The sequence below is a fragment of the Oreochromis niloticus genome, linkage group LG1 (genome assembly GCF_001858045.2).
Source record: "Oreochromis niloticus isolate F11D_XX linkage group LG1, O_niloticus_UMD_NMBU, whole genome shotgun sequence".
NCBI lineage: Eukaryota > Metazoa > Chordata > Actinopteri > Cichliformes > Cichlidae > Oreochromis > Oreochromis niloticus.
This window is the reverse complement of record NC_031965.2, coordinates 3,430,590-3,442,039: the sequence shown is the minus strand read 5'-3', so window position 1 is coordinate 3,442,039 and position 11,450 is coordinate 3,430,590. Positions and strand designations below refer to the sequence as shown.

Below are 11,450 nucleotides of genomic sequence, written 5' to 3'. Positions count from 1 at the left end.
ATCTACTTTGTCAGTCATCATTACATATGACAGTTTCTTCTGATGTTTATTTTGTTCCTTCAGGATGTTTATAGAAGCCTTTTCTTTTAACTTTTTTGTTTTGTTTTGTTTTGTTTACATTAAATGACATGTTTGACTGTATGCATTTTTTCCAAGGGTGTGTACTGATTCTATTATGAACATAATGCTGATTATGCTGTGCGAATGAAAATGGTTTTTAAAAATGCGATAATTAATCGACTGTTTTATTTTAAAGTCGGTGAAACACGGATGACTTTTTACCTTTTTTGGATTTTGGGCCACACTAGTTGCCGTAGTGACGTCAGCTTATAGAACTCGTCAGTGTCAAGATGGCTACGGAACCAAATAAGACCGAAATCCTTACCATTTTCAAAAGATTAAGATCTGTTCCTACCAATAAGGTAACCGAATACTCACCATCATTGCTTGTGTATTACTTTGTGAGGCTTTTTATACTGGCAGTCCATGGTTAGCTTTGGACAGGAGAAATTACCTGGGAAGCTAATCGTGTTCTAGCACCTAGCAAGGCCCGGCTACACGGTAAGACCGCTAGCAAAAGCTAATGACTACTAGCCTACCGGTAAAGTAGTCAAACATAAAGGCCACGTATGTATACGCTAAGGAAGCTTACTTGTTCCGCTGTGCCACGTCAGGAAAATTATGGAAGAATCGTTGAACTAAATAGACTAAACTGTCCATATGTCCGATATTGGGGACTGATTTAGTAGTGGTCTTTAGGTTTGCTTTGAAAGTCGTGAAATTTGACTCATTTCATTGATAAGTATCTGTTAGTGCTGGCAGAGTCTGATGTGTTGGCACTCCATAAGGTTTGTCAGTCAGAACTTTGGTTTTACAGTAATTTGTTATTAGGTGTTCTAGCTAACGGTTTACAGAGTAACAGTATAGTTTAAAATTAGATTGTAAAAGACGATGGTACTGTAAAGTCATTAAGCGTTCAAAGTAAGTGACAGAAATGCATAAGCAATATTATTTTATTTTTTTTACACAGGAATGATGTTTTACTTACTCCGAGTCAGGCGTTTGGGTTATATGACCCTGCAAGCCTTTGTCCTGCTGTTTATGAGATTTCGTTTGATTTCTTTTAACTATGAATACTCTGTTAGTTTTCATATTTAATTATTATTATTTAATGAATGAACAGTGCACTGCGACTCTCTATATGACAGTAATCATTTTAATATCATAATTTCTTCAATTATACTGTGCAGTTCAGTGTTCTAAGTAAATTGATCATCTATATCGGTCTTTACAATCCACAGCAAAGATGGTAATGAGAGATCGGGTATCGTTTTCTTGTATACATGTGTTTATAGTAGTAGTAGTAGAAATGGAAGCAGTAATGTCAAAAACATTCATTCATTAATTACTGTGCTTAGTAAAAATTGTACTTCCTGGCACATCGCCTGCCTAGAAGCAACAAAAAAGCTATCTGTCGAAATGGGTGAAGCACCAAAACCTCAGTCAGCCATGTGCGTGACGTGGATGTTTTGAAACACACTTCAGAGAAGTATTACGAAACGTGGTATTGGAAAGTCGAAGCATCAGCATTCTATCCCATTATAAAAGCTGGACGTAGCTTCGGGATCTGAAAAATGAAGCCAACCTGAAGTTCTCTCTCATTTTAACAACTGTATATATTGTATGTTTTTTCAATGCAAAGCACAAAGTTGAGATTTGAAGTTATTTAATTTTTGCTTTTTTACTTTTAGTTAAGATTTTAGCCACCACAGGAGTTTTGCAGTAATGCCCTTACTGCAGTAGTAATGTAGTAATAGGTTTTATGTAATTCTTTCTGAATACATGTTACTTCACATTGCCAGCAAGAATATCATGTCATTTTAGCACTCTCACATCTCCTTGAAAGTTAATAAATCGATCTGAAGCTCAAAGTGATAATAATACCAGAGTGTACACACCTACAAAATTTTATTAGAATTCATTCAAAACCTTTTAAGCTATAGGCAAGAAAGAATGACATGCAGGGACGTAATGAACACAGGAGTTGTTGTGTTTTTTGGGTGGAGAACCCTTTTAATTCAGTAATATTGTGATTAAATGCCATCAACATTTAAAGAAGTCATTATTAGAAATTCTAGGTTCCATTTCCCGACCCTAAAAGAGGCCTGCAGGTTTGGTGATTTTCAGCTCTTTTGGAGTTGATCCATTCTTTTGTAGTCAATTTGAAAAATCGGAAATGCACTGCTGGACTTGACTATACTGAACAGGCCAATCACAGTCATTTTGGGCTGATCAATGCAATTTATAGTTAAATCTCTAAGGAAGTGCATGCAACATTATAAATGACAAAATAATAAATAAAATTAGACATACGCGATCTAAACTATGGCATGAACATGTTGTTGGAAGCTATTCTGACATTAATAGTAGGCAAAGTTTTGTGCTGCTGAAAATAGACATTATGATGGTGTAGAGACATTAACTAATATTAATAATTGATTAATATTAATTAATACAATATTTAATATTATTTAACTTTCAATCTGAAAAATGCTCCACCTCTTTGCTCTTCACGGTGTGTAAACACTCAGCGGCTCCATGTTAAACTATGTCATTGCTGCTTTTCTGTGACAGTAAATTCAATGAGTAAGTCTTCAGGAATGTTGAAACGAGCTGTTTAAATATAGCTGATTGGCAGCATCATTATCTGGTGATGATGTTGCTTCTCTTGCTCATATTGCACGATTAGCAGCAGGAAAATGTAATAGACTGTGACCACATGGGTTGGTCGAGCAGAAATGTTTCATTAAAATGCTGATGTTCTGTCTGCATAGGTATGTTTTGACTGTGCTGCCAAAAACCCCAGTTGGGCAAGTATTCCATATGGTGTCTTCTTGTGCATCGACTGCTCTGGCATCCACCGCTCACTGGGAGTGCATCTCAGTTTCATCAGGTAAACGTCATTGTACCTCAGCTTTGTAGCTGATCTAAAAATGTGTTGGTGTGTGATATTTTAACACAGAAGGTGGGTTTTGTTCTGGGAAAGGCTGTTAGTAAATGTGTCCATGGTCAGGTCCATGTCACATACAGGACTGTGTTGACTTTCCACATTGTTCCCCTTTCCTCCGCAGATCCACTGAGTTAGACTCCAACTGGAACTGGTTTCAACTTAGGTGTATGCAGGTTGGAGGTAACGCCAATGCGGTAAGTCTGAACCTGAGTACCAAGTGTAATGAGGTTTTTCTCAAACAAAAAAAAAGCAAAACAATTGTTGTCTTTTACCTAAATGATCCATGTTTTCTGAAGTGTGGTTTGCTGGTACGACACGTCTGTGGTTTCTAATTCTTCTGAAATGTCATTTCTGTGTTTTTTTTTTGTTTGTTTGTTTGTTTGTTTGTTTTTTAATCTGAAGACGGCATTCTTCCGCCAGCATGGCTGCTCCACAAACGACACCAATGCCAAGTATAACAGTCGTGCTGCCCAGATGTACAGAGAGAAGATTCGACAGCTAGCAAATGCTGCATTGTCTAAATATGGCACAGATGTGAGTATCAATGAATGATATAAATTTTCTGAATTAAAATTTCTTTCGCCCATCTCTGCTCTAGTTAAATAAGTTGTTGGTACATTGAGGTTCAGTGATAAGACTGATAAAAGGATTATTAGTGTTTGAGCTATGTGGCAGCTCTAGTTCAAAGTACATGGTAAATGGACTTTTACTGTAACTGAGCACTGAAAGTACTACAAGCTTCATTCACCCAATCAGTTATATACCTTGTCTAACATTTGATTCAGTGGCTTTCCCAAGTGTACTCTGACATGCAGACTCAAGTAGCCATGGATCGAACCAATGACCATCCTTTTGTTTTATCAACAAAACCATCATTAATTCAGGATCTACTCTATTTCAAAAAAATGAAAAGCTTTTAAAGTTACAAAATAAGTTTTCTTTTTGCTGTTGCAGCTTTGGATTGACTCGTCTGCAGGAGGCACGCCTGCAGTTTCTGACAAGAAAGAAACAGACTTTTTTGATGAGCACACCCAGGTTTGTTTTTGTTTTGTTTTTTGAAAATCTGGTGCTTTTAATGTCACAGCATGTTGTTTAATCACTTCTACAATATTATAGTGTTCCTCACACAGACATTCCAGGTTTAATTAGCAACTCATTTTAGCATTTCTTTTACAGTGCACAGAACAGTGGCCTCCATTCCTCTCTTATTTGTAGTTAAGTCATTTCTAACCAGCTGCCCGTGGCCCTTTCCATCTTTCAGTGTTTCACTACTGTCTGGCTCACTGGCCATGTCACTGTGGTGGTGGTGCTCGTTATCTGCCTCTGCAGCAGAGTGCGGCAGCTCCACTGGCCTGGAGTTCTGAGGCAGTTCTTTTTCTGCTCTGGAGCTTATTTAAAGTCTGAACGTGCATCAGGTGGAAAACTGCAGAGCAGAGAAAGAACTTCCATCTGCAGCTGCTTTCTGAGTCTTTTCTAGTTGGACTTTATCCACAGGATGGAGAGTTGTTTAGTTAGTGTTTAGTTATTTGTTACAGAATAGAAACTTGCTGTGTCTGTATGCACCCTGTCTCCTACTAAAATAATACTTACTATAAATTCCACTTCTTTTGATATTTGTATTCATCATCTCCCTGTGAGTGTGATGCCGCTTTCTCCGTTTGCGTTTGTTTCACGTGTCGTGTTCAGCGTATGTCAAACGTACGAAACTTAAAAGTCACCAAGCTTTGTATCTGTGACAGAATTTTTTTGAAATTTAGTTATTGAAATTAATTATTATAATGATTAAAATTATTATAAGCTTTTGTGCCTCATTTGGAGAAAAATCTCGTGTGTGTATGTATATGTACAGATGAGCATATCATCTCCTTCCCCATTATGAATCTATAGGAAATGCTGCTTTAGGTATATAAGGCTGATTAAAACAATCTGAGATGTGATTGTGTGTGTGTGTGTGTGTGCGTGTGTGTGACAAACTCATTGTTAAAGTTCAAACAAAAGCATTTGAGTAACTAAAGTGTTGAGTTTCACTAGTTTCAAGACTAGTTAATAAGAGTAGTCTTCTCAAGACTGTTCTATAACTGCCATGTGGGATTGTTACAGTTTATCATTACAGTCAGCTTATAAAATATATGTTGTTGTTGGTCAGATTTTAAGTGTTTCTGATTAAACAGTGAGCCACAAATGATTTGTGTATAGTTTAAATCTGAGTGAAAGATGTATAGATTTAAAGTTACAAGCTGAAGTTGCATCCATTCTTTAAATTTAATGACATTTATTTTTCAGCCTATTAATGACTGGAACGTTGCACCATCCTCTGAGCCAGAGCAGAACGGAGCCACTCTCACCCAGCAGCTGACGAACACAGCTGCTAAAGGCCAGGATGACAACCGTAAGTAAAATGAATCTTAGCAGTTAGCGTTGCATTGCCAGGTTCATTGTGTTTGGTGTGCTTGCTCCTGTGCAGACACACAGACTTGCAGCTCTAATAGCTGTGACTAAAACTAATGTGTGAAAAGGAGATGGGATGAATGAGTCGTTACAGGTCTTGACTTTGTTTATTTTAAAGAGCTGTTACTTCATTAAAAGACATGTCCTGGTTAGTTTGGTTGGAAAGTGCCCATAGTGATTAGTCATCTTACCTGGTACTGCTGATGCCTTTGAAACCAGTGGGAATCACAGTGCTTCTGCATTTTGGCTTAGTTTTTGTTAATAAAATAAAGAAAAACTCATAAAATGAAGTCAACACAACCTCAGATGAACAACACCACATTATACACGGTATACTTTTTATTGATGTCCTGATATTAAAGCCTTAAAATTGAAAGTGGGTAAACGTCCTTTTTCATATGACTGTTTATTTTCACATTGATCCTGTTTTGAATACAGCAAATAAATGCTAAGAAAAATGCAGTAAAATGTCTGCAAAATTCTTTTGTTGCTTCAACCTTGTTTTGCTTTTATCTTTTTAGAGCCAGAGGAAGGACCCAGCATTGATGGTTTGAGCACATCACCCAAAGCTGCCATTGGTGAGTGCATTAGCTTCACAGAGCCTCTGTTCTTCTGTAACTACAGAGCTGTTATCTGTAGTTTTTCTTTGTGTTGCCATTTATGTTTCTGTGTATAGATACTTCCCTTACTCTGCTTCGACTGTGTTTATACTTTTGTATCCATACATCCTTTTGTCTGTGTGTTCCTGTAAAGACTGTTCTACTTTCGAGTCATATTATTCACATTCCTTCATAATGATTAGAATATTTCTGTCGTACTGTGAGGCTGGTTGGGAGGTACAGTGGGATGAATGCTAATCAAAAGGTTTATGGTTTGATCCCAGGTTCTTCTAGTCGACATGCACATGTGTCCCTGGGCAAGATAGTCAACTCTAAATACCTCCTGATGCATCTGTCAGAATATTAGTGTGTGTGTGTGGTATTTCACCCTTAATAAAGCACGGTATCATTAGGTCTGAATGGATGAATCAGTGTTCCTCAAAGTAGAATCGTGCAATAGAAGTACATGCCCATTTACATAGTGGGTCATTCTCCACTTCAGTTCAACTCATTGTACTTCTATTGACAACAAAGCCATCATTAATGTGCCTTATGTAAGGTAAAAAACAGCCTGAGCCTACAGCTGCATAATGTGGGGAAGGTTGAGGGTCACCAGGGGCAACACTTTCTATGAGCTTTATCAGAAAGCAAGGTTTATAAGGCTGTGGGCCTCCTGTTCTAGTAAAATGATATTGTGAAGTCTTTAAAATCATTGAGAACATGAAACATTTTATCTAATATATTAGTAAGTATTCTTGTTACCACGAATCATGATCTCATAATTGAATTATTTGCGAGTACAAACTAGTATTTATATTAAGTAGCGTATGTCAGAAACAATATGTTGCTCTTACGGGAATCTTGTTTTTGTTGAACTGAATATTAAGAGTTCCTGAATTTTAATGAATTCATTTTTTCTCCTGATTTGACTTATCACTTCTGTAATACTTCTATCATGTGCACATATCCACCACGGGGTAGTGTAATCTAATCTGGAACATCAGCATTATGTTCTGGAACCTGACTGTGGTGACTGGTTTGTCCTGCTCTTTAGAGGACTCCATGCGTTTGTCATCACGTGAAGGATGGACACCTCAAGGTGATATGTGTGGGTGTAGTTTGCACCGGCTGCTTTCTAGCTCAGACGCATGGTTTTGTTGCTTTTATTGACATCTCCTCAGTCGCCTCCTGTTTCTCCTACTCTGTCATGTAAACAGTATTAGCTCACTGGTCTTATTTGTACAGCTGATCAACAAGATACTCTTTGACAAGCATAAAGCTCTTTATTGTCATTGAGCGCAATTTAATTCAAAGTTACTACACTGTGTAAAACGACCACGTACTTTGCCAAGCTGCTGAGATTGTCTGTGTCACAACAGTAATGTGACTGAAAGGTAAAGAGTTTAGGGCTCGCAAAATTTCAAAATCCCTGGTAGCCCTTCGGGCAGGCACTCTTCAGTTTGTGGTAGCCCAAAATAAATTTAAGTAGCCCGAATAAAAAAGAGAGCAATTTTTTGATGTTTTGTTTCGGAAACAAAACATTAATCAAAAAATTGTTGAAACACAAATTACAACATTGTATAAAAATTACAATCATCAACTCAAATACTTGGTTCTAATTGAACAGAAATTTCTATGAACTTGTAAGAACTGTGTAGAACATGAATCAGTCTGTGTCAGATACTGAATTTGAAATTTCCACTGAAGTCAAGGGTAAGAGGTAAGTGGAACCAAGATCTAGGACATTTTTTTTTTTTTTTTTTTTTAAGTTTGCAAAGACTGCTAAATTTTGCCAGTGGTAGTTCACTCTTTGCAACATAGTACGCTGTTCTAAACAGATGTTTCAGGTTTATTTTTAGTATGTTCTTTGCAATTGGTGTTTGTTCTGGGAAAGATATTGCAGACTGAGCAATAATGCATTTCTTGCATTTCTCATGGGTTCTAATGGGGGTCTTTCTTAAAATTACTGGTCCCAGTAACAAAGGCGCTTGTCGACTCAGAAATCGAGGGAAAACCAACAACACACCCGGCAGAACATTGTTTTTTACAGGGGTCCACATAAGTGGTCCGCATGTGCGCATTCGCTGTCAAAATAAAAAACACGCACCAGATAAGAAGTTGCAACTTCTTGGTGCGCGCTTTTTATTTTGACAGCGAATGCGCACATGCGGACCACTTATGTGCACCCCTGGTTATTTAGCTCGTCATATTCCAGCCACAGAAATTCTTTTGTCCATGAAACCATAAAGCTGCACTTTCTTTTTCCCTCATAGTCTGATTTGTCGTAACTTTTCCGTTTTGTGGTCGGCTTTTATTTGGCTGCCCCTTCTTCACCCTGACCGGTCTTATTTGGCTCAGCAGAACTAAAATATATATCCTGCTGCTTTTACACACACACTCACATAACGGTCAGCGATTCTCTGCGCAATCAACCTCTCACATGTTTAAGCTTGCTGTGGGAGATTTCACTTGTCAGGTTTGAATAGTAAGCTAATGAGTGATAAGACGATGTCAGAGGAATTGGTGCGCAATTAATCGTCACTCACCAATCAGTGCTGCCGCTCTCTATACACAGTTCGCGCAATCGCAAAGTGAAAGCAAAAAACAAGCGCAAATTCAAACGCGATTTCAATATGTTACATATTGACAGTGGTTCCCCGATGCCAATGACACAATTACCCAGCTACATGTCCGAAAGAATGCAAAAGCAATGACATATATTTTTCCTTCCTATGATAGCCCGACGGGCAGGGCTGAGATAGATTTTGGTAGCCCGACTGGAAAGTTCGCTAGCCCCGGGACGTCGGGCTAGCGATTTTGCGAGCCCTGGAGTTTCCTAAATGTTTGTAATGATAGTTGCTCCCTGTCACTCTGAAACTGTTACCAGGATGTGTAATTCTGCTGAGAGCAAAGTGGCCGAGTAACATTGGCATTACTGAACATTATGATCTTGCTGGAATGCAAAAAAAGCTGGTTTTGTGAACCTGAGGTCTAAGTGCTGTGGTGCGGTGCCTTTAACTGAGCAGAACGCTTTTGCTGCACTGATTTCTTAGGTTTGTGAATTAACAATTAAAAACCTTGTGAATGCTGTTTCACTGCAGAAGCATCTTTCACTAAATTTAGGTTGTTTTTCCGGAGCTAATGAGCTTTTTTAACCTTTGCTTTGATGCCAGATGAAGCTGTTTTCATGCATACTGAGCCCTGAACTCTGCAGATTGTCTGATGGAGCTAAACGTGAGAAGTCAGTTTCAATTTGTGTTTCAATCCAGTTTTATTTATACAGTTCCAAATCACAACAACAGTCGCCTCAAGGCGCTTTATATTGTAAGGTAGACCCTACAGTAATACATACAGAGAGAAACCCAACAATCATATGACCCCCTATGAGCAAGCACTTTGGCGACAGTGGGAAGGAAAAACTCCCTTTTAACAGGAAGAAACCTCCGGCAGAACCAGGCTCAGGGAGGGGCGGGGCCATCTGCCACGACTGGTTGGGGTGAGAGAAGGAAGAGTGTACAAAAGGAGCTGCACTCTTGTAACAACATCCTCAAGTTCCTCCAGCTCCAGCTGCACCATGTTGGACTGCAGCTGGTGATTGTAGTCTCCATTCAGTTTGAAGCATTGGTGAGCTCAGAGTACTGGCACCAGTTCTCTGTGAACTGCTGTGAGTTCTAGTCAGTGGCACTGCAGTGTGCATCCGATCTGTAGAGGAGGACAAGAGCGACTGTCTCCAGTGGGAGGGATCAGAGCTAGCTGGACTTTGAAATAACAGTAAGGGGATTGTCCACTGAGTAAATTATTGTTGTTAATGTCTGAGACGCAGAAGGATAACATTAAAATAAATAAAAAATATAACTGGATGTTCCTCTTGAGTAATGTTTGTGTGGGAAACTCGGACAATGTCCTGCCCTGATTATTCCAACATTGTTCGGAAGTCATGAGTGAAAATATCTTGAGAGATAAAATTATGTTGTAAATGTGTTTTAAAAAGACCCATGTGTCCCATGTGTTATAGATCTGAAGCCTTCTATCATTGGGAAAAAGAAGCCCATGGCAGCTAAAAAAGGGGTGAGTCAAACCACAAATATTTCATTGTTTCTCTGCTACATGAAGGTGCTGAAAAAATTTTCTAACATGACAAAGTTAGTATCATAAATTTTCCTTCACATTCCCTCTTCTGTGAGTTATCAGCTTAAAGCTGAGGACGCACTTTAACCATGTTTTTCCTGCTGCAGCTCGGTGCAAAGAAAGGTCTTGGTGCCCAGAAGGTGAGCAATAAGAGTTTCTCAGAGGTGGAGAAGCAGGCACAAGTGGCTGAGAAGCTGAGAGAGGAGCAGGCCGTGGAGGCTAAGAAACAAGCCGAGGAATCCATGTAAGAATAAGAGAAAAAATATTCTCTCTAATTTTCATTCATCTATTTTTTAATGCTAAGCCATTTTATTATTTCCAGCCACACACTTCTATGTTTTTACCTTAATAAAGTAGCTTTGCTTAAGTCACACTGAGCTCACACACAGCCAGCAGTAAATGGAAAAACAAACTGAATCGGTGTTCACAGCACGCTGCAAACTAATTATTTAAAACTTTGACCTTGTTTTATGAACATCCACCACTGTAAAAGGCAAAATAAGAAAAGCAAGTAATAAAAATTAAGTCAAATTAATGAATGTTTAAGATGTATCTTTTGTACATTTTTCCAAATAAAAAAAATCTAATATTTAAAATTCTGTTCTGACTGCTGCAGTGTTGCCTCGATGCGTTTGGCCTACAAAGAGCTGGAAATTGACAGAAAGATGGAGGAAAAGAAGCTCCAGAATCTGGAAGGCAAGAAAAAAGAGCAGGCCGAGAGACTGGGCATGGGCTTCGGCAACAGGAGGTAAACACATTTTTCATTTCAGTTTCAGAATTTAGCTGAAGATTCTTACATATAAGATGCAAGAAAAATGCATGCTTGAAATAAAAATGCAAAAACACAAATTTGAGATACATATATGGTGTAGCTTATAGCACGAGATGAAAGAGTCCATCTGGGAAAGGTTTACCACTTGGAAAATGTTCATGTGAAAGACCACCTTATAAAGTGCTTCCAGAGGAAATGATGAGGGACAAAATCCTCGCTGCTTGTTATGTGAAAAATCTGAACATTATTTGAAACAACTATGTGGCTGAAGACTTATTAATCTGGCCTTAATGTGGATTATTTTGTGATGTTTGGTGCAGTTTTCTTGTTTTGTGGGCTTGTTTTTTCAGCAAATATGTTTATACAGTATATGCATATAAGGCAGCCTTTTCCTTCTGCAGTATTTTTGTGTGGTGCGTTTTTCTATGTTTAACAAAAGGGATAACAAAGGCGTTTAAATCAACCTGAGATGATTTGTTGTAATTTTCACATG

At 38.3% G+C, this 11,450-nt stretch overlaps 1 protein-coding gene across 2 annotated transcripts in view; it reads left to right on the top strand.

Annotated features, from left to right (window-relative positions):
- The first annotated feature begins 274 nt into the window (after window positions 1-274).
- The window catches only part of arfgap2 (ADP-ribosylation factor GTPase activating protein 2), a 15,090-nt gene continuing 3,914 nt past the window's right edge, over window positions 275-11,450 (top strand). Inside the window, exons 1-11 of one of the 2 annotated variants that reach the window (XM_005457406.4) lie at window positions 275-422; window positions 2,835-2,953; window positions 3,132-3,204; window positions 3,413-3,544; window positions 3,965-4,045; window positions 5,294-5,399; window positions 5,980-6,036; window positions 7,112-7,156; window positions 10,073-10,125; window positions 10,293-10,429; window positions 10,802-10,933. In XM_005457406.4, the coding sequence (XP_005457463.1) occupies window positions 351-422; window positions 2,835-2,953; window positions 3,132-3,204; window positions 3,413-3,544; window positions 3,965-4,045; window positions 5,294-5,399; window positions 5,980-6,036; window positions 7,112-7,156; window positions 10,073-10,125; window positions 10,293-10,429; window positions 10,802-10,933 (1,007 nt within the window). In that variant the 5' untranslated portion in view covers window positions 275-350. The remainder of the gene's footprint in view (window positions 423-2,834; window positions 2,954-3,131; window positions 3,205-3,412; window positions 3,545-3,964; window positions 4,046-5,293; window positions 5,400-5,979; window positions 6,037-7,111; window positions 7,157-10,072; window positions 10,126-10,292; window positions 10,430-10,801; window positions 10,934-11,450) is intronic. The other variant, XM_003452611.5, reaches the window with a different exon arrangement.